The sequence below is a fragment of the Ceratotherium simum genome, chromosome 25 (genome assembly GCF_057802395.1).
Source record: "Ceratotherium simum simum isolate JZ-2026a chromosome 25, ASM5780239v1, whole genome shotgun sequence".
Classification (NCBI taxonomy): Eukaryota; Metazoa; Chordata; class Mammalia; order Perissodactyla; family Rhinocerotidae; genus Ceratotherium; species Ceratotherium simum.
The window spans coordinates 4,234,804-4,257,642 of NC_141924.1; the positions used below are offsets into that span (position 1 = coordinate 4,234,804).

The 22,839-nt window shown below is 52.1% G+C and overlaps 1 protein-coding gene across 3 annotated transcripts; it reads right to left on the reverse strand.

The window, feature by feature from the left end:
• Positions 1-994: 994 nt before the first annotated feature.
• On the reverse strand, positions 995-20,892 carry TRMU (tRNA mitochondrial 2-thiouridylase). Of its 3 annotated transcripts, none has more exons than XM_087448736.1 (11): positions 20,790-20,892; positions 17,669-17,834; positions 13,997-14,103; positions 11,148-11,270; positions 7,469-7,641; positions 5,820-5,873; positions 5,662-5,728; positions 4,171-4,271; positions 2,500-2,644; positions 2,283-2,365; positions 995-1,795 (listed from the first exon to the last, which is right to left on the reverse strand). In XM_087448736.1, the coding sequence occupies exons 1-11, from the start codon at positions 20,869-20,871 to the stop codon at positions 1,631-1,633; spliced, it is 1,266 nt and encodes a 421-aa protein (XP_087304862.1). In that variant the 5' UTR covers positions 20,872-20,892; the 3' UTR covers positions 995-1,630. The 3 variants fall into 3 exon arrangements, with proteins under 3 accessions (XP_087304862.1, XP_087304863.1, XP_087304864.1); XM_087448737.1 differs by lacking the exon at positions 20,790-20,892 and adding an exon at positions 19,498-19,883; XM_087448738.1 differs by lacking the exon at positions 20,790-20,892 and adding an exon at positions 13,689-13,911 and having other exon boundaries at positions 17,669-17,811.
• Between the last annotated feature and the right edge of the window lie 1,947 nt (positions 20,893-22,839).

Below are 22,839 nucleotides of genomic sequence, written 5' to 3' on the forward strand. Positions count from 1 at the left end.
GAGCAGAAACACCACCAGCCACCGGTGACCATGACAATCGGCTTAGTAGTTAATTCCTTGCTCCCTGACCCACTATGTCTGACTTCCCAAATCCCACCCTTGTCCCTGCTGGCCACCTCATCCAACCCTCCACAGCCCACCTGGTCCCCTCCCATCTGTACCTCACAGAGGTCAGAGGGATCCTCTGCTCAAAATCCTCCCTTGGCCTCCCCTCCCATTCAGAAAGCCCACTCCTCACAGTGGCTACCAGGCCCTGTGCGCTCCAGGGCCCAGGTGCCTGTCACCCTGCTCTGGGCTCCTCCCTCGTGGTCAGGTGTGGGCTCTGTGTTCTGCCTCCAAGGGGGCTCCAACCAAGCACCCTGACCCAGGCTGGCCTTGCCACCACCAGCAGCCCCTTCACTCAGCACTAGGGGCTTCTGAGCCCTGGATGGCAAGGCCACGTGACCCCCACTGAAGGGGCTCCCCCAGCAGCACAGTGCCTGGAGAACTGTGCTGTCTTTGGTCTAGAACCTTCTCACCACAGGAGATGCGGAACCACACTTCTAGTTCCCACAGGAGCCTGGCTTGAAGCACCAAGTGCTGGGTCTGAAGCCAGTGAGAGCTCACTGTCCCTAGCGCCCAGGGCAGGGGGCTGGGCCCTCAGGGCAGAGCACCAGGGACCCTGTGGCCCACTGGGAGCCCGGACAGGGGACTGACTACCCCCTGACCCCTCACACTCCCCCAGGCAGGGAAGTTGGATGCAGTGTGGCGTGCACACACACGCCCTCTCAAGAAAGGGCCAATTTCCTGCCTGACTCAGCTGATGACTCCTCCCACAGGCAGGAGGCCTCCAGGAAAAGTGGAGAGGCCGAGTGGTGCATCCCCCAACTTCCCACCTCCAAGTCCTGGGCTCCCCGCAGCCGGCCTCCTTCAACACCTACAGTAAGATGACATCACTCCAGGACAGTGGTGACCAAAAGGCCCCCAGGCCAAAGCGCGTCGCTCACTCAGCACAGCCGGCTCTGACGTTCTTTATTTTCAAGCAGCTTTCGGCCTGCCCCAAGCCACCCTCTCCCCACAAAACACACACACACACTCCTCTCTCTCTCTCTGTCACTTGTCCTCTACCACAGGGTGAGGGTGGGCACAGCTGTGATAAGAGAAGGCTGGGATCTCAGGGAGAGGAGGGCAGGGTTTCCATCACTCTCCTGTCCTCAACCGTCAGAGGGGCCACTGCAGTGGAGCCCCTGAGAGGGCCCACCTGGGCCTCCAACCCACTGGAGGCCACTGTCAGAATCCATGTCCCAGATAGAATTTTTATTCGACGCTGTCCCCTCCACGTGCTCCCTGGTGGAAAACCTTCCCAGGGTATGAAAGAGGAATTCTATAAATCGGGTACCTGGGACAGACCCACTGGCCAGCAAGTCCTTCTCGCTAGAGCTGCAACTTGGAGAAGACGGGTTCTCCCCTCCTGGGACTCTCCCTGGCTCTGGAGCCTTTCCAGACCTTGGCCAGCCTGGCTGGGACCGGGCGGCAGACGCAGCCAGGCTCCCCCTGGTTTGGGCAGCAGCAGCCAAGACCCTGGCTGCCGCGGCCTGGGCTCTGCTCCTCCACATCTGCTCCCGGGTGCTCAGCAGCCTCTCGGCCTCTGTCAGAGCGTCGGACCCAAGCCAGGGCCATTGCCCAGGCCATCACTGGAGCCCTCGGTGGCCACTCTGGATTTGCTCTTGCCCTTCTGGAGCGTGTAGGCGGACGGCCCCAGGCGCAGGATTTTCCCGCTGCCCAGACACTCGTCCCCTTTGTAGAACACAGCAAACTGAAAGGAGAGAGGCCCGTGTCATCTGCAATGCGACGCTCTGCCTCTCGCTTTTCTGTCCTCGCTCTCAGGGGCTCAGCCTGGAGGCAGGCCAAGGAGGGGCAGCTGGGCCCTCCCAGTGGCCGAGCAGGAGCCAGGCCATCAGGGCCATTGTGGCTGGGAGAAAAGAAGCACCAGGCGTAGAGCTCCCACCCTCACTGGCTGTGTGACCCGAGCACCCACACCCCCTGCCCCTCAGCCCCTCGTCTGTAAATCTGGTGCTCTGGTTGGGAGGAAATGCAGTGCCGACCTTCCAGAGCACGAAGCCCACCGGCCACAAGAACGTTCATCTGCATGGGAGCTGCCTGGGGGCAGCTGAGCAAGTGCTGAAGCCCCTCTCCATGCACAAGGGCCGAGCTCCGGGCCACACTCACTGAGGCCCAACCTGCCTTCCAGCTGGGCATCCCCTCCTCCCTCTGCAGCACAGAGCTGGGTGCTCCCCACTCACCTGTCCCGGGGCGAGGGCCCGCACAGCCTTCACAGCCGTCACCCACACGGTGCCGTCTTGATTGAGGGTCAGCACACAGGGCACTGGTGGAAGACAGGGGCCCTTGGAGGGGGGCACTTGCCTTGCCATGTGTGGTCAGCCCCAAGCCTCAGCCCCCTGGTCTAATCTCCACATCCTAAATCTGGCCTCTCCTGGTGGATCCCGCCCGCTCAGTCACCTAGCGCCATCTGGTGGCGGAAGCGGAAGTGGCACTCCATCATCTTGTCGCGGACCAGGGCTGCGGGTGGCTCCTCTGCAATCCAGTGCACGCGGCTGGTCCGCAGCAGGTCCCTGTACAGGGCCGGGTGGTCTGTCCGGGGCGCCTGCAGAGTGGAACGCAAAGGTCATGACGCCCTGGAGCCCTTCGTAGAGGAGCCCCCCACCCAAAGCCACCTCACTGTACTTCATTAACAACAATCCCAACAGCAAACACTTGAAAACTGCAGTATCTGATGTGAAAATTCAGGTGACCATCCCACGAGTCTTCTTACCCTCGTTTTCAGATGAGAAAACGAAGAAACAGGAGGGAAAGTAACTTGTCAGGGTCACGCTTAGCAAGAAGCAGAGGTGCATGCGATCCAACCCCATGACCTCACTCAGCACTCCTCCTCGAAGTTCAGGTCTCACCCTGTCCCCCACAACCCACCTGGGGCCAGCACCAGGGACACAGGGGCCAGCCATGCCTCCGGCCTGTCTCTCAAAAAGGCCCCTGCAAGAATCCCACCAAACCCCAAGTGGCTGGGGAGGAAGGGACGGTGCCAGCTCCCCGGGGCCGCACTGAGTGGTTTGCTTCTGAGGCCCCTGACCCCTGTCCCTCATATGCCCCCTGGCCTCCTAGGATCTAGGCAAGCCTTCCCTCTGAGGCAGGACCAAAGGTATTAAGTCTGGGGGCTTTGGGCTCCAAGGGAGATCCATATAGGGACAAGTGTCAGTAAAAGACCCTTCTGGTTTTTCTCAAAGCAAAAGAAACCAATGAATTTTACACTAAAACCACTTTAATTCATGCCTGACCACAATCCCTGTCCAGGCTTTTACACCCACAGCTCCTCCTGGAAGGAGATGTCCCAGAATTGGCACGCGAGTCTGCTGTCCTCTCCGCCTGTGTCTAAAGGGAGGCCCCCCAGCTTTGTGACAGGGCACGAGATGGCATCCCAGCTTGCTCAGAGCAAGGTTTCTCAGCCTCGGCACTACTGAGATTTGGGGCTGGATCATTCTGTTAGGCACTGCGCGGGGCGGGTGGGTCCCTGGCCTCCACCCACTAGATACTAGTAGCACCTGTTCCCCCTACCCTTCCCCATGTTGTGACAACCAAAAACATCCCCAGACATTACCAAATGTCCCGGGGGGCAGGGCAAACTCATCCCCCTTTGTGAAGCCCTGCTCTAGAGCCAGGGATGGAGCCCAGGGCACAGTGGCTTGGGTCCCTGCTGTGGCAGATAGCCTGGTTTGGTCCTGGCTGTGACACCTCCATCGTTCAAGAATGACTTGCAGGAGCCTACTGTGTGCAGGCCCCGTCCTAGGCACGAGGCTGCCTCCTCTCCGTGGGACCTTCGGCACGCGACTCCGAGTCTTGTCCTCTTTTGTAAAATCAGAGGAACAGTATCTATTTACAGGGACTAATGTGATGATTAATAGAGTGACCAGCATACAACAAGAGCCTAATAAGTACCTTAAACAAAATCCTGCTGGTACCTTGGGCCAGTCCCAGGAGGGTGCAGAGGAAAGGCAAGGATGCTCCATTGGTCACTGCCGCTCTGTAGGACTTCACCAGCCCTGCCTGGTCTCACAAACTGTGGGCTCTGCCAAAAACAGACCTCCGTCACCTGTCTACAAGGCCAGCCAGACTCACCACAAGCACATCACCCTTGGCGCCGTCCTTCTCCACCACATACCAGGGCTCTCGTAAGCCGCCTATCTTGGCTCTCTGGCCCAAAGTGTACAGGAACCAACCTACGGAAACAGTTTCCCAGTGAGGGAGGACGAGTCTCGTCTCAAATGTCACACCCCTTGTGATGGAGAGAGCAAGGGAGGCAGCAGGCAGAGGCTCCGTGGACCACCGAGGGGGAGCCTGGAGAGGCCGAGGGTCTCTAACCACCAGCGTCAGCCCTGACCAAGCACCTGAGCTCATCCCAGTTGCGGGACCACCTGACCCACAAGGAGCAGGGACAACTCCTTTAGAATGTGGGCTGGGTGCACTGTCTGAGGCCATGAGCCCTGTCTTGCTGAGCCCCCAATGTATCTGTGGGTTTTGTAGGTATGCCCCCCACCCCCATGTACTAACCGCATTGGGGCCAGGACTCAGGGCTTCCCCCGAGTCCTCTGCGCCTCCCCCCACCTCCACAGCAAATGTCACAAAACCCTCCTGCGGAATGACCTGTGCACAGGCGGAGATTACTGAGGGAATCTCGGTGCCCTGACCCTGGCACACTACTTCAGTAAAGCTGGGCAACTGAACCGTAGGCTTCCGTAAGCCATGAGTCATCTGACCGCCCCTGCTGGAAACGGGTTGGGAGCGCCCTGCAGCACTGTCTCAGCAAGGCTGTCACCCCCTCCTGCCTCAGGAATCAGCTCTCCAGGAGCCCATGACATCTAAGCCCCACTCTCCCCAACAGGAAGGGGAAGCCGTCTGCCTAAACCGAGTGGGGGATCTCCAAAGAACAACTCATCTGGGAGCCTGTCTGTCCGAGCACCAGACCTTGTCCTTCCAGCAGGTCAGACCAACACTGGGTCAAGACTCGTCTGGTCCCCAGGCCCTCAAGGGCACAGCCCCACCACTCACCGACCCAACCTCTGTCCTTCCAGCTGGGCTGTGAACTGCGCCTGACTCGTCTCTGTCCCTCTCCTCCCCACACCAGCTCAGGGCAGGCTCGTGGCGCCCCTCATCCCCAGTACATGTCTGCAAATGAGTGGGCAGCACCCCTGCCACGTGAGGGGCACCTTCTGACCCCATCTCTTCACCCAGTCCAAGCCATGAAGCTCATGCTTTCAAGTCAACCTAACTCCTTCCATCAGGGTGGAATTTTTCTGTAGTCTAATATTTTCTTTATGTAGTGAAAAAATAAATTCTATTTATAGGGACTTAACACATAACTCAGAGAACAAAGTCTTTTTGAATCAGATGGCGTCCTTTTTTATTAGCTGCAGTGCTTACAAGGAGACACATCTTGAAAGGCAAACACCCCCAGTCGAGGCTGCTGCTGCCCTGCTTCGTGTCACCCTGTCTCCTCCCCAGCAGTCTTCTCTGACCACAGGTAACGCGGAAGGGACTGCAGGTATCTGGTCTCATTTCCCCACAACTCAATGAGTTCACAGTGAAAGGCAGCCAGAGGTTGTGTCTCACCTTTATGTGTTCCCAGAACCTTACTGTCTTCTATAGAAATAAATTTACCAGGTCGAGGCTGTAAATACTGGAAAACAAACATTAATTCATTACTAACGGATCCAGGCAGGTCCAGAACAGAAACATGGCTCCATCCTTTCACATCAGAGAACACTCACCTGAAGGATGAAATTTTCAAAATTTCTTTTACCAACAAAACAGATGCCCATGCTCTGAAATGAAAGGAAGGCGGAGCATGAGATCAACAGAGGGGCAGGAGGTGTCCCGCCCTAGAACAGAAGCTGTGCTCCCTGCAGGCCTCCTCGGGCCTCACCCCCTGCCCTGAGCCACACACTTTCAGGCCAAGGGCCTGGCCTTCCTCCTCCAGCACCCACAGACACCAGTCACCACGCACAAACAGACCTGGAGAGGCCTACAGAACGTCCTAGCCTCTCGGGGTTTATTTAAGGTCCCCAAACGTGGATCCTGCCGGCTGAGTAAGCAACTCCACACCACCTCCAGCCAGCAGGGTCTGCCCCTGCACTGCAGACCGTCACACCCGCCGCCCCAGGAAAGAAAACTAAAGCTGCTCAAGCCCTTCAGGCCTCTGTGCCTGCGTCTCGGGGGAGAGACAGGGACCAGAGCAGCAACAGGAAGGAGAACAGCCCCAACCGACGTTGAGGCATCTGAGGGAGAGTCAGAGGAAGGAGTCTCTTCTCAAGCTGATATTTTCTAGCAGGAGAAGATGAAGCTGGAATAAGCTCTCTCCTCCGCTGCACTCGTCAGACGGCTTCATCATCTCTCCTTTGGTCTGTCTCTTTCTAGAATGTAGGTCCTGTGAGGGTGGCTCCCTCGGCTCCTACAGTCACCCCGGAAGCTGAACAGGTAAAGGGATGGACAGAGATGATGGGTGGAGGGACAGGTGGAGCGGTGCCCTCCTCAGGGACAATGACGTGCTGACAAGAGGCACAGCCATGCCCACTGCCAAACAGACGGACGTGGAGTAGCGGCTACAGCTCGAGCTGCCGCACCCCTGACGGTCTGACGAGACTGGGCACACCCGGGGGCTGCTGAGCTCGCTAGGGTCGCCCCACTGCACCCCCACCCGCCAGCACCGAGCCCCACCACACTGCTTCACCTGAATCCACCCATGCACCGGGCTTTCTTGCCTCAGCGCCTTGCACATGTATCCCCACTTTCTGGACTGGTTTCTCCCCAACCATCTACGTGACACTAAATCCTCTTCATCCTTTGGGCCCGAGGTAAAACATAACTTCCTCAGAGGCCTTTCTTGGCATGTCTATCCCTCAATCTAAACTGAGGCCCACTGGTGTCTTCTCTCACAGGACCCCATTCCCTCTCTCATCGACATTTCCTGAGTTTACAATGTATGGTTCGTGTCTGTCTCCCCGCTGACTGTAAGCTCTGCAAAGGCAGGGATGAATCAGGATGCTCCTCGTTGTATCCTCAGACGCCAGCAGCACAAAGAACGCGCCTGACAAGGATGTGCTGGCCGAGGGGATGAGAAGCAGCTCTGTGTGCAGAGAGCCACAGAGCTGCTCCCCTCAGCGGGGTGTCTCAGGGCCTGGTCCTCACTGCCCTGCTCTCACCTGGCAGGCTGGGCCAAGAGCACCCCGATGAGCCAACCTGGCTGCTGGGGAAGCTGCCCCAACAGGGAGCCGAGGAGGGGGCAGAGACAGAGGCCCCTTCTAAGCTGCTTTCTGGACATCAACAGCACCTCCTACCGTGTGTGTCCAGCTCCTCCGAGGTGCTGTGGCCACCGGCCCCGCTTCTCCCCAGACCGTGGAGACACACCCCTCAATCCTACCTCTTTCTTCTGAAGCACATGATGAAGTCTATTCTCAGCAGCTATTTTCTTTACAAAATCTTTTGTTAAGCCCCCCAGAGGGAAGAGAGTTCTCCTCAGGGCGTCCTGGGAAACCTGGCTGAGAAAGAAGGTCTGGTCTTTAAAGCTGTCAGCTGCCTGGAGAAGTCTTACCACTGCCAAGAGTAAAGAACAAGAGATATTGCAGGAATAAAAATAATCATACTTTGATTTTTTTTTTTTTTTTGTGAGGAAGATCAGCCCTGAGCTAACATCCATGCTAATCCTCCTCTTTTTGCTCAGGAAGACCGGCTGTGAGCTAACATCTATTGCCAATCCTCCTCCTTTTTTCCCCCCAAAGCTCCAGTAGATAGTTGTATGTCATAGTTGCACATCCTTCTAGTTTATGTGGGACGCGGCCTCAGCATGGCCGGGGAAGCGGTGCGTTGGTGCGTGCCCGGGATCTGAACCCGGGTCACCAGTAGCGGAGCGCGCGCAGTTAACTGCTAAGCCACGGGGCTGGCCCCATATACTTTGATTTTAATACTATCCTTCTGTTTACTTAGACAGATTACCCCTGGTCTGGCAGAAACAAAAATCAATACTCAATAGCAGGCTATCAGAAAAAAAGAACCACCATGGTAAATGTAAGAAAAATTTTCACTCCCAATTTATCCACTATTAAAAAAAAATACAGGGAAGGTAGATTTTATGCGACAAGGAAATTTACTCCAGTTCATACTTTCGATTATAATATTTTCAAAGAAGAAACATCTCATGAAAAAATGTTCTGAAGCGATAAAAAAAAAAGTCTAAAATAAATTCAGCCCATTTGGGAAAATTGGATGAGATAACTTACAGAAAATTCCACTGACATGGTGTCAGCTGTGCTGTTTTCTAACAATCCCAGATGTGTTCACGCCATGGCTGTTTTCAAGGACTCTCCTAACTTCCCAGGGTGGACCACTGGGGACAGACTATGCTCCTGCAGCAGCACACTACTTTTAAATGCATTTTCTTTCTTGGTAAAAATGGTTTTTGTTTGGACTCCAAGCTGACATTGTCCGATGTTCCTCTGCAATTTCCCTGATATTCTCTATTTTATTATAAAGAATCATTTCTGGCTTAAGGCAATGGTGCAGAGGGGTGACTGACCTTGACCACGTGACAGTGGTTCCGAAAAGGCCCAGCCCCACCTCTGGGCCAGATCAGTCCTGCCTGGCATGTTACAGAATTTCCATGACTGCAGCTGTCGGGTTGCCCACTCTGAAGTTCTATAACCAATGGAAAGAACTAAACACAGTATCATTTCTCATAGCTAGTGCGAAGAAAAGCCTCAACAAGTAGCACTCAGAGCGCGCTACACGTGTGACGGGTCTAACAACACGCGTACACCTGTATGGCTGGGCAGTCACGTGTGTGACATGCTGTAGTTAATGTTTTCCACATGTGACATGTGTAGTTAATGTTCTCCACCCCTGACCTCAAATGGGATTCTCACGTTAGCCGTGTGAGGTAGAATTATTCCCATTTTACAGACGAGGAAACTGATGCTCAGATACCTAAAGTGACTCGCCCAAAGAGGTGCCGGGAGAGAATGGCAGAGCTGGAAACTGTGCCAATCCCTAAATCTCTATTCCATTACTTTTTATGTACAAAACCAAAAAACCAGTTAAACAGTTCAACCAGTCATCATTTGCCAAATGCTACTTTTTGTTTCAAAACTGAATTTAACCAAACAGTGCATGTATAAAAGCCTCAGAATACTGGGAACAATTTGTATTTTCTAGCAGTTCGGAGTTATTTTAAAACAAGTTCAAAATCTATTATTTGTAAAAAAGAAAGCTGGCAACCCTTGGAAAGGAACTAACCTTTGGCGAGGGCCTGCCTGTGCCGGGAGCTTTACTCACACACCTCCGCTCCTTCAGGCCGTGTATTCACTCGGAGAGGCCGGGGTGCCACCCGCCACCTTGTACAGGTGAGGAGACCCACCCGGTCACAAGGCCAGGGCCCAGGAGCACCGGCTTCAGGCACCACTAACCCTGGGGCTGGGGCCTCTGCTGCCCCCCTGTGCACCCTCCCCATGACCCAGGCCCAGGCCAGGGGGCCCTATTCCAGGTCTCCAGGGCAACTGAATAAGAATAAAATAAACAGCTTTAGTGTTCCAAAAAACACACTGAAGACAAAGACACTGTGGTGTTATTAAAACAGCTACACATAAAACTTCATAAACGTGTACCAACGGGATCAGTGAAGCTTCAGAGTGCCAGTGGCTCATCACAGAAGCCCAGACAGCTCTGGAAGCAAACATGTTCTAGGAGGCAGGCAGCCATGCCTGTTCAACATGGAAAGAAATCCTTCATCTACTCAGGTCTCTTAAGTCCACATCCACTGGGACATTCTGCTGTGGAGTCCCCAAGTGGTAGAGCTTTGCATTCAAAGTCATGTCTTCCTGATACAGAAGGGATTCCCAGGCGGGTGGCACCCAGGAGTGTGAAAGGCAGTCCCCGGAGAGGAGCTGGGAGAGAGAGCAGAGGAAACCTGCCATGTCTCCCCCACATGTCAGTACCCCAGAGGCCCGCCAGGCACACACGGCAGCTGAAGGCCCAGCATCTGCAGGCAGCAGCGGGAGGCCTTCCCAACAAGTCAGTGCTGTCCTTGTGGGCTCGAGGCAGTAAGGTTATCTGTGCACCCTCTGCTGTGAGAAACGGAAGGCAGGGAGAGAGAGAAAGAGAACAGGGCAGCCAAGCAACTGCTGTCACACGCAGGGCTCCCGTGACAAAGCGCACTACCACATGATGGCCGCAGGCTGGGTGACACAGAACTCAGCTGGGCCTGGTACAGCAGAAAGAGCACAGATTATGGAGCTGGGCAGAGATCCACCTCTATCGGAGGCACCCAGGTCAAACGACTTCATCCAAGACTCAGTTTCCTCATCGGTGAAATGGGGCGAGAGGATATACCTCCTGACACCGCTAAGAGGAGTGAAGTGGAAAGTGTGCATGTAAAGCCACGGGTTGGGAGCAGGGGAGCAGGTGGTGGTCCTTGCAGAAACATGGTTCTGAGTCCCATTTTGTCTTTCACTTAACAATGATGTGAATCCTCCTTTTCTACAAATGTACACCAGGACAAGACAGCAGCTGCCCAGTTCACTGTCTGGCATTTATGTTTTTCTAGGAAAGTGAAACTTTGCTCCCTTTGACACTGATAAACTAATTCGTATACATAATCCTTGTCAACACAGTTCCAAGCCTGGCCACCAGGCCTGTGCTCCGAATAACAGCACTTGTGTCACACTGAAGTATACCTTGATCTTCAGGCCTCAACAACTTGAGGTAAGTAACAGGGCCTACAGCACTCCAGTCACTGTTGTCAAATATTTCCTCAAATATCATGGGAACCTTCAAATCACCAACACACGGTGTCTAGAACTGGGTTATAAATTACAGATTCAATTTCCCACCCGCCCCCAACCAGGACTTCTGTTGCCCATCACAGGCCCTTGGAGGAAACGACCCTCTCGGTAACTGCACTTTTTCAAAGAGGAAACCAAAACAAACAAGCTAGTTTGGAACACACAGAGGTCTGGCAGGTATGCTCAAACAACGACCCACTGTCATTCTTCGAAATATCTCACTTTGTTCACAAACAATTAAGCTCTGACCTGCCCACTTTTACTTACCATTTCTAACTTCAAATCGATTTCTGAAAAGCCCTTCTGGCCTCTTAACGTGCTTCTGCTGAAAGACTTCTTCATCCTCCAGCGAGGTTCTTGCGTAGTGACCTGTGGCAACTGCATCTGCTCCTGCGAGGTTTTTAAAACACAAGGATCAGATTTCAGCCTTGCATTCGCTGGCTCGGGGAATAGAGGCACACCTTAAATTCGGTTAAACAAGCGGCCTTTAACTCTTCATTTAAAATGATATAACCTTGTTACAAGGTTTTATTGCCTCTTTAATGGCCTTTCAGAAGTTACTATCTGTCCATTCATTCATTCTAGCTTAAGGAAATAGTCAGATATGCACACAAAGATTTAAGTACAAACAGTTCATTTCACAGTTTCTTATACTAAGGAAAAACCGAAAACAACCAAAATGTTCAACAGCAGGAGAATACGAAGTAAATTAAAATGCCATTGCCATGGGAAAATGCTTAAGACTTAGAGAAAAAAAAGTATATAATACTATCATAGCATTTTTTTTAATGTACAGAAAAAGATGAAGAAAAATATCAGAAAGTCTATTCCTTTGATTCCGGGAAGTGAAATTATAGACGACATCTTCCCTCCTCTTTTCATTGTTCTGTAAATTTTCTTTAATAATTATGTATTAATTGATACAGATGCTAGATGGTGAAGGACCATCAAGCATATTCAATTTCTTCTTTCCACATTATGCAAAAAAGTCAAAGAACCTACCAAGGCATGTATTAGTCCATAACCTTTCCATTGTGTGAAAATTTCAGATATTCAGTATTCCAAGACACTTCTTCCCGGACAGTGCAGCAAAACTGATTCAGTACTTAACCAACCAAACTAGTTCAGTGTACAACAAAGACACAATAAGAATTAACTGCAGCACAGTAACTATCTGAAAAAGTATATTTAGGAACACACTATTACACCTTAATTGATTTTCTAATAGAAAAAAAAAAAAAAAACACAACTCTTCAAATCTATTTCCTTAAAGAACAACCACTTACTGCCAAAAGCACAGGATTCTTCTGTGAGAAGCCCTAAGATGTCAGGAGTCTAGGTTTCACGTATTTTTATTCTGTGTTGCACTGTTCATGCAGTAAATTCAGACTTGGAAACATTCCCCGCAGAAATTCCTTCCAAAGCATCCCCGAAAGATGGCCACCTAGGGGTGCCCTGAAAAGCTAAGGTGACAGGGAGCTTCACGCTCTCCAGAGGCAAGCATCATTCCCCTCCTGAGGAGCTAGGGGTGCCTCCCCCGAGTGACATCCTTCTCCTGCGCATCCAGCTCTGCCCTCTGGCATCACACACTAGGCATATACCTGAGCACCACTATGAAGACCCCAAAGTAACCACACAGTTCATCAGATGGCATATTTCCAGACACACTCAAAATCAAGTCACACTCCATGCGTCTGTCACTTTTTCCTGAATAAACCAGAACTAAATGTAGCTCACCAGACGTGGTCTACCCAGGGCAGACCACAGGAAACCCCTCTCCCTTCTTCAGATGTTGTCTGACACAAGGCGAGGTCAGGCTGCGCTGGCTCTGATGCCAGATGCCAGACTGTAGACTCACAGTCAGCTCGAAGCATCTAAAGTCCCCAGGTCTTCTCCCCATCTTGTACTAGAATTAATTACTGCAACTCAGTAGCAGACTTTGCATTTATCTCTATTCAATTTCATGTTTTTGGCGTTAGTTCAGGATTCAAGTTTGTTAAGTGTTTTTGACTCTTTGTTTTTGCAGGCATTTGTTTTATTACCTAACAACATGAACCAAGTTTTCATTATTGTCTTCGCATCTGTAGGTCCCTTGTACATTGGATCTGCAAGCCTACTTTGTCCCCATCTTAGTCACCACAAAAGTGCTGACAGGACAGAGCTGCCAACAGTCCTATGGCACACAATAACATGTCTTGGCATGTGGCTAGACATGGCGGGGCGAGCTGCGATGGGACAGAAAGGCCAGTAGCTGGAACTTCAGCTTATTACTGGTGAACCCAACAGCAGGGGACAGGAAACAGAACCTGGAATTCACAACAGCATAGCAACAGATGCCAAGAGGTACTCTAAGCCAGCAAGGCAGCATTAGAAAGGTTCAACATAAAGGAAAGGGGACGTCCCCACAGGCAGAGAGGAATGAGAAGCAGGAATTTAGGAAGAGACAAAACCTGCAGGCAAGCTGTCAGAGGTAGCAGGACCTTGACGATAAGATGGGTTTTCAGAACAGGCCACTAAGACATGGTTTCAAACCCAGAGAAACAAAACAGAGACCCAGGATCCTGAATCAGGTGCAGACCCAGACCTGTTCTCAGGACAAAGCAGAAACCAACATTTGGAAGAAAGAGAAAAGGTCTCAGCAGGACTAGAAAAAAGGATTGCTAACAAGAAACTAAATGCCGAGTTTCTTGAGCCCTGAGTTAGGGCTCCTGAAACTTCCACTAAATACACTCACATCTGGAACCAGAGCCGCTCTGAGCAAAGCTCAGGGACAAAGCTAAACCTGCAGACAGGGCCTAGTGGCCCCACCTTTCAACTCTCTGGCCAGGGATCCACATCTGTCCTCAGGACCTCCTGCAGTCGGTTCTCCTGAAATCAACCGTGCCTGTCCTGGTACTTGTGCGGTCCACGACGAAGAGGTGCTCTTCCTTCCTGGAGATCTTACCATGTCACATTGCCAGAAAGTTCCTTCTTTCAGTGAAATACAAAGTATTATCATTTTCACTGCTTCTTTTCCTTCTGAAAGATGAAACTGTTTACAAGGTTTTGGCTTCTGGCTATCTCTGAAAATCTTATGATTTTTTAAAAAAGAAATGAAGATAATCCAAATTACTTACCAAGATTATCCACAGCATAATGAAAAAAACAACTGAATTTGATATGCTTGTTGCAGACTATGTCAGGATTGGGAGTCCTTCCTTTTTCATATTCATTTAAAAAATCACTGGAATAAAAGAAAAAAACGTTTCATTTCTAAGTGTGAATCAGTCCTCAAAAAATAAATCAGTTAATTACTTGCTTAATTTAGAGTTTCTCCTTGTCTTACCAAAACTACAATTTTCTGCAAAACAGGACAGCTTCAGTATACAGCCATTTTCAGTACTGTCATCAAACACTTGTTTAAAACCAGTTGCACTTTCCACCTGAATCTATGATAACTAACAAACCTGGATTTAAAATAAGGCATTACTACCTGTTGCTATGGCTCAGTAGCCATTGCGTCTTCCCAAAGGCTCACAGGGTGTGGGGAGGGGCTGAGAGTGACTCACCAAACTCCACTTCCTTCAACTTCTCTAACATAGGAAGGCTTAGGCGAGGAAGAGAATATGCGCAAGTCAGAGTAGGGGTAAAATCCTCTGGAGTGACAATGCAGGGCTCTCGTAGCCATTCCACAATATCAGCCTGGGAACCCAGGTCACTGGCAAATGTGCCAAAAAATACTTTTCTAATGTGACCGAGTGCTTCTGAGGACTAGCCACCTCCCAGGCACTTACAGTGGATTAGGCAACCTAACTAAGAGGATTTCAGCTCTAACAGACTGACTGCACATAGGAGAAGGACATTCTAGCAAGAATTTCCTGGTCTTAGAGTATTCATTTCAGGAGGGTTATGATGCCTGTCTCAGGAGTTTAAAATTGGGTGTATTCTTGGTATATGCAATCACTTTTTCATTTAACCTAAAGCTCTCCATTGATCAACAATGGTTAAAAAAACACAATGCTGGGGCTAGCCTGGTGGCATAGTGGTTAAGTCTGCGTGCTCTGCTTTGGCAGCCCGGGGTTCACGGGTTCGGATCCTGGGTGTGGACCTATACAGCACTCATCAGCCAGGCTGTGGCGGCAACCCACACACAAAATAGAGGAAGACTGGCACAGATGTTAGCTCAGGGCCAATCTTCCTCAGCAAAAAAACCCAAAAACCACAATGCTGCTTAAGAGGATCGTGTTATGAAGACAGACTAAGCATCTGCACAGGGTCACAGGTCACATGTGCATCTTCCACGTTAGCAGGCAAACTGTGTTCCTACGACTTGTCACTCCCCCCAGGAGTGCAGAAAACTCATGTTGCTCCATATTTTCAACAACACTTGATATTATTACACTCTTTCCTTTTTTTTCTTAATTGTTAGAAAGCTGTCAAGAGGTTCACTAAGCTGTAAACTACTTAAAGTAGAATCCACGTTTTACTCTCTCTATACGTCCATGGCCCCCAAAACTTTTTCTACTTAACAAGCAATTAAATAAATGGTGAAAGAGACTGAACATTTAAACCAGTTTATGAAAAGTATATACTGTTAACCACTACTCAACAGCACAACAGAAGACGTGTCAGTTGGCATTAGCAAAAACAACGGAGCCCAGGCTACTCAGTGAAAGGAGAGAAACCCCGTCTGCACTTTGTGAGGGAGACGGCAACGCAAAGAACGCCTGGACTCCGACCCTCGAAGGCCAAGTGGGTCTTGAACAAAAGAATTCAGAAGAAATTTCTGGGCTAGAGAGCATTATTAGAACAGTGAGCCTTCAGAACAAAGAGATCAATGAGCACAATTATAACCACACCCAGAGGCAGCTGAGACAAGGCCAGGACAGAGGGAGATGGGCAGAGCCCAGGGTGAGCTCAGAGGCCATGCAGAGACGAGCCCCACACTCTGACGGGGCTCTCTGCCTTCAGCCTTGATGACGAGAGCCCAAGGCACAGTGCAGGGACCTTAACAGAACGCAGTGGGAACGCTGGCCTGGGAACCTGGGCTCTAGGCCAAGCTCTGCTCCTAATCCGCTGCAGGACTCAGGACAAGTCATTCTACCTGCCTGGCATTAGTTAGAGGTGAGTGAACCGCGAAAATAATCACATTCACTCACATACTTGCCAAACTAAGCAAGAAAGGGTGAAGTTTAAATTCACCTGGATTTCTTGCAATCACTTCAAACACTGCAGTACTCAAAGGAACCCCCAAAATCAGCCTTCCCAATCCATCCAGACTTGACCTTGAAAGTATCACTGACTCCTCCTCACATTCTCTTGCCCCCAACACTCACCAGTCACCAAGCCCCAGCACATCGTTTCCCAAAGTAAATCTAAAGAACCCCCTCCACCAGAATCCACTGAAGTGCTTGTTGAAGAGCAGGTTCCAGGGCCCCATCCCAGACCCAGGTCCAGGTATGTATCTAACACACCCCAGCTGACTTTTTAGCCCAACATCTACTGCCCATGGGTCTGTCCTCTGGGGACCTGTCACAGTCAGCCCTCCCCTCCCATCCACACTCCCCATGTTATTCCAAGTCTCTAGCAGCAGTGTTCCTGAGATTCCCTGCCTGCGGTCTCCTCCTGTAATTTATTCCACACTTGGCTGACAGTTTTGTCTTCTTAATGATGAAAATAACCAGAGCTACATTAATTGCTTACCAATGTACCAGGCTAAGAGCTTTATATACAATCTCATTTAATTCTTATAATAACCCTTTGAGGCACTATCTCCATTTAAAGGAGGAGAAAACTGAGGCTTAGAAAAGTCAAATCAATTGCCCAAAATCACACAAGTGGCAGAATCAAGACTGAACCCAAGGATTTTCTGACCCTAAAGCATAACACACCCCTGTGCGCATCACCACTGCCTCAGACGCCTTCAACGGTCACCCAAGGCCTAGAGCCTAGTCAAGGCTCACTACACTCCAGCCCTAAGCACCCTTCCTCTGCAGCAACAAGAGTCTAGTGAAATTTTTCAACAGTCCCGAAATAAATGATGGGCATTTCTCCTCCTCTTCACCACTGCTCTTTCTACTCCATCTGGAATGTCTTCTCTACTCTGTTACTTTCAAGGGCAGGTTAAACCTCACCTGTTCCATGAAGCCTTCCGGACGACTCCACAGGACACACTTCTCCCTCTTCTGAACCTGTACCATTTCAGTAGACTCTGGTACTTCCTACGTGCCACTCACCACCATTACCTCTTTAGAAGATAACGTCCTCCCCCCAACTAGACTACAAATTCAGGACCGTGGTTTATATACCTTTACGTTCCCAAATGTAGCACAGCACCTAGCACAGAGTAAGCACTTAATAGTAATTGTTGGGATATCAGATTTATAATTTTTTTGTGTGTTTGTTTCTTGTTTTCAAAAGGCACAGGGGAGTGGATCACCTAACTATTTTCTTAGAACCCCCAATCACTGACCTGCATGGGCATGGATATTCACCTCGTGGCACCCTCCAGGGGAGACCTCAGCCTTAGCTCCCCTACCCTAAGTTACCATCAGAAACATCTCAAGGTTCAAGAGGCATTAAAGAGACTGCTGGCAGGTGGCACACTAACAGGAAGAAGAGCTAGGGGTGCTGTGGGATGCAGGCCTGCCTCTAACACAGAGCTCCCGAGGCTTCCCACACCTGGTCTTTGGCACCCCGGCCAAAGAGCGCTGGGGGCTCGCTCACAGTCTGGCTGACTCTGGCAATCCTCCCTGGGAAAGGGCTCACAGCGCATCGGGGAGCCTTCCGTGTCTATGAACTGCACTCACCTGAACACATCGTTCCAGTATTCCTTCACGTAGGACACCTGATGGAAAGGGATGTCTAGGATTTGGCAAACTCTGTAAGCATCTTCACAGTCTTTGTCAGCAGTGCAAACTCCATGTTCATCCAGCGAGTCCCAGTTCTTCATAAACACCCCTGTCACTTGGTAACCTGGGGGAGGAAGGAAGGACAAATTAAGGAAAGCATGTAAAATCAACCTGGGGTGAAAAAGGCAGCAATTCCTGAGCTCCTGGCAGCTCCCTGACACGCCATGCCTCGTGCCTCTGTGCACTAGTTTGCCTGGCAGCCCCTCCTTCAACACGTGGTCCTCAGAGCTGACTCACATCTTAGTGAGAGTCGGGGAGACCCTGACTCTCCCGGCTGACTTAGACGCTCCTTCCCCTATACTCCCGCTGCACTTTGTAAAGGCCTCCAGCATCACAAGACATGGCTAGACTGACTTGTTTGCCTGCGTCCCTGGCATATGAGCAAGATGGCATTTTTTCATCTTCGTGTCCCCACCCTGTGTCAGCACAATGCCTAGCACATAGAGAGGCTTAGCAAATGTGTGAATGAATGAAGAGCAGAAAGTCAACAAAAATTTTCAAAGCAAATACAAACCACCATTCAGTTATCAGAAAAGTAAACTCATTTCAAAAGTTATTTAGGGGGCCGGCCCCATAGCTTAGCGGTTACATGCGCACACTCCGCTACTGGCAGCCCGGGTTTGGATCCCGGGCGCGCACCGACGCACCACTTGTCCAGCAATGCTGAGGCAGCATCCCACATACAGCAACTAGAAGGATGTGCAACTATGACATACAACTATTTACTGGGGCCTTGAGGAGAAAAAGGGGCAAAAAAAAGAGGATTGGCATGGATGTTAGCGCAGAGCTGATCTTCCTTACAAAAAAAAAAAAAAAAGTTATTTAAAGCGGCTGGCCCAGTGGCGTAGCAGTTAAGTGCATGCACTCCGCTGCTGTGGCCCAGGGTTTGCAGGTTCGGATCCCACACCGTCACACCGCTCATCAAGCAACACTGTGGCAGCATTCCACATAACGTAGAGGAAGATGGGCATGGATGTTAGCCCAGGGCCAGTCTTCCTCAGCAAAAAGAGGAGGATTGGCATCGGATGTTAGCTCAGGGCTAATCTTCCTCACAAACAAAAATAAAGTTATTTCCAATTACCATCTAAGACTTAGATTTGAAGTCATCACACATAAAGATAATTAAAATTTTGGCTATTTTAAGGGCTGTATTACCCATATATTTTATAAACTATTTTTGCCCTTTTCTTTTGTGACAAAGTCTCCAACCAAATACTGGAAAGACCAACTTGAGCTTTACACCATCTTAATAAACTACACAGGTGCCTACCCTTTATGAGAAATCTGTTCCTTTAGGGTAGGCTCAGTGTAACGAAAGACAGGGTATTTGACTGCAAAAGGTTTGATATAGTACTCCAAAGAACAAAGAGTCAATGACAAAGCTTTGCCAAAACTAAAACCTATACTTGCAACAGCTCCCCCAGCCCAGCAGGTAGTCAGGCCCTCCCTCCTCTGCTCCCCGGAGCAAGCGACTCTGCTTCTCTTACAGCACGTACCACACTGGGCTCCAGTCGTTCCAGTCTGCCCCCCTGCGACTCCCTAAAGCACCGAGCTCCTCAAAGGGCAGGGGCCGTGTCTCACACAACCCTTTGTCCCCAGCACAGACCAGAGGCTTAAAAAGTGCTTGCAGGATGAAAAAACAACTCCACACACGGAGATTTAAAAATCCCCTCTTCTAGAGCCTCATCTGCCTGATCATTTTTCTCATGGAGATGTGATCCACTCACACAGGCGCAGGCTCAGCCACTCGAAGATGGGACCTCAGCGCCTTGCTTATCCTTAACTTTCCAGGGGGCACATAACAGGACAGGCACCTCCAACAAGACTGGGAAAGCCCGTGATGCCAAGAGGAGAGGACCACGCTTTTTCTTTGCTGCATCCATCAGCTTCCCCCAAGGAAGGCTGGAATACGAAGTTGTAGTCTGGATCGTGGGGAGGAGGCAGCGCTTACCTTCCTAAAGAGTAAATAAAATATCTGGTCTCCCCATGCCTAGTTTTCCACATCTCCCAAAACATGCCCATACCCCATGTCAGGAACCTTGAAGGGCTCTGTGCCCAACATAAAGTCCCTAATACATCTTCCATGATCAGGGCTCAACCTACTTCTCCACCTCCCTCCTTCCACTTCCCTCTGGCCCCGCCAACGCTCCCACCCCTCCGTGCTTTCGCTGGGCTGGTATCTCCGCCAGCAGTGCCTGCCATCTTACCTCACACTCCCAACTCATTGCTTAATGAAACCCTAATCTTCCTTCAAGTCCCAGCTCAAAGACCACCACCTCTATGACGCCTTGATTCCCCCTTTCCCACAATTATATACGCCTCGAGCTTGCCTACGTGTCTCTGTAGCACTTCTCATTATACCTCTCATAACAGCTACGGTTATTAATACGCACTAACAACCACTAGTGTCTCCTGAAGGCCTAACACGTGTCGGAGACTGGGGTAACCCTTTGGACGTGTTGTCATTGAGTCCTTCCAGAAGCCCCGTGAGGCAGGCGTCACCTCCATTCCACAGAGGGGAGGCTGGATGCACTCGCCCGGGGCCAGGAGCCCCGCCTTCACCCTGCGGCCCAGCGCCGAGCGCGGACGGGGCTCAGAGCAAAGGCTAAGCGGCCGGGGCGTCGCACGGGAGGCCACCGACGGGGAATCCGGACGGGCAGTTAGCCTGGGCTCCCGACCCCAACACCCGTGACTGCGGGGCAACGCTCGGGCTTCTGCCGGGGAGTGTCGTCCCCCGGACGGCAACCAGGTGCGACTCAACGAGCGGACGGCCGTCGGGGCGGGGCCGCCCCGTGGACGGGGCAGAGGTCGGCCCCTGAGGACGCCGCCACCAGCCCCGCGCGCGGGGCCTCGGGCCGGGGGGGAGCGCCCCGCGGCCGCGAAGGACCCGAGCCGGAGCCTCGCGACCGCCGTCGGCCCAGCCGCCTCGGGCCGCCCCGACCCCGCCGACGGGGAGGACGCGGTCCCCGCGCCACGGCCACGGGGACGACAGCCGGACTCCCCACGGAGGGCCCCTCACCTCGCCGCCGCAGCAGCAGCGCGGCCACGGCGCTGTCCACGCCGCCGGACAGGGCGCACACGACGTGCCGCGCCGCCTGCATCCGCGCGCCCCGCCGCTCCCCCCCGCCGCCGCCGCTTCCACCCCGCGCCGGAAGTCCCGCCCCGCCGCGCAGCACGCGGGCGCGGCCCGGCCGGAGGCGTGTGCTCGGCGCGCGGCGTTCCGTCCTTCCCGGCGTGGCCCGCCCTCTCTGGACTTGCATTCCGGAGTCCCGTTCTCCGCCGACGTCCGCGCCCCCTGCCCGCCCCCGCTCTCTTTTCCCTCCCGGGCGGGCTCCGCTGCCGGCGGTGCTCGGTGCTCTCTTGTGTCAGCGGCTGCGTGTGCGCCGCGCGGGGACGGGCGGGTGCTGTTCGCGGCTGCATTTCCGGCGCCGGGGAGCCTGCGGCTTAGGCAGCGCCTCGCGCACGCGCTGAAAGGCCAAGGGAGGGACTGAGTCGGCCCGAGGGGGTGACGCCGAGCTGGGTTCTTCCAGGAGAGGGAGAGGGCTCGCTGAACAAGAAGGAAAGACAAGCAGGCGGGGGACCCAGCCTGTGCAAAGGCCCTGGGCCCCTGGGGCGGGGGTCGCGCAGACCCAGTGGGAGCCGCTGGAGGGTTTAGCAGGGGAGCGAAGTGATCACATTTAAACTTTTATAAGATTTTCCTGGCTGCCCTGTCGAGAGGAGGGGCCGGGAGCCTGGTTAGGAGGCCATGACAGCCATCTGGAAAGCGATGGTGGCGACACAAAGATAGTATTTGGAGGTAAAGTCTGTAGCCCTTGCTGGTGGAATGGATGAGGGGGCCAGAGAGGGTGGAGGGCTTGATGCTTCTGTCTCCTGGGATGTTCCCTGAGGACGAAGTGGCCTGCCCGGTCTGCTCCAAGTGTGCGGTGCCGTGGGGCCATCCGACGGGAGATGCGGCTGCGCCTGAATGAGTGAGACAGTCAGTGTGTGCCCGGGGGAGCCGGGCAAATGACAGGTGGGAGGTTTCTGGGTGACAGACACAGCAGAACCTCGACACATTTGCTGGGCCTGAAAGAAGAGGGTGTAAATGGAACCCAAGGACGAGGCCGGGATGGGAGACCGGGACCCAGCAGAGCGGGCTGGAGGTCCAGGGGCTGACCCGCAGAGAGGCTGGGAGGGCCAGGGCGACGGGCTCAGACCCGGGCGCCTCGGGCTCAGAGGGCGGTGAGGTCTGGTTTGACGCCAGGAGCTGCAGCCCGCATGTGCAAGATGCAGGCGTGCTTTCAATCAGCAGTTTTGTTTTTCACCTTCAACCCACAGTGTCACGTTTTACAGCGCACACTGTGCCCAGAGTGCACACCCATCTACACACGTAAGTGTAAAATAGAACGCATGTCAAAACAGTTCTCACCCCTGCAATGTGCCATGCAATCTTATATTTTCATTTTATTCTGTTTTGTTTTTTAAAACTGTTGGTGCTGTCTGCTCAGCTGATTTCAAGTAGGATTTGAACCATGGTTTGAAAAATGCAGGGGAGGAAACGCCACCGAAAATGCAGATGGTCTTGAGATCAGGCCCACACCAACACTTGGCATGAAAATCAGTTTCCTAACAGTTTCTGAAAAGGTCAGCAGTGGACATAAATGATTAAACATGAATAATTACTAAGGGAGCCATTTTCCAGAGAACAGGAGTAGTTTTAAGGATCTCGAGTGAACTGAGGCCCCACGTCTCCACTTCTGAGGAGAGAAGCAGGAACTGCCAACTGGAGAGTCGTGGCCACTGGTGCCAGGAGCAGGCACGGGGTGAGCTCCCGATAGGAGGGAAGGTGGCAGGGCCCCTGTGGGGACAGAAGGGCGCTTTTTCAGAAGAAGAAGTTATCAGGAAACATCCAACAAGGGCAGCAGTTTCACCTTGCAGTTCCCAGAAAGACATGAATAAACCCAGTATCTGGCCTCCAGCAGATTTAGGGGTGAACCTTTAGCCCAGGCTGTGGCCGTTCCTGAGCTGATGTTGCTGGATTTTTTGGCTCAGCCTAGAGGACCATGCCCTCTCTGGGTGTGGCAGTTTGA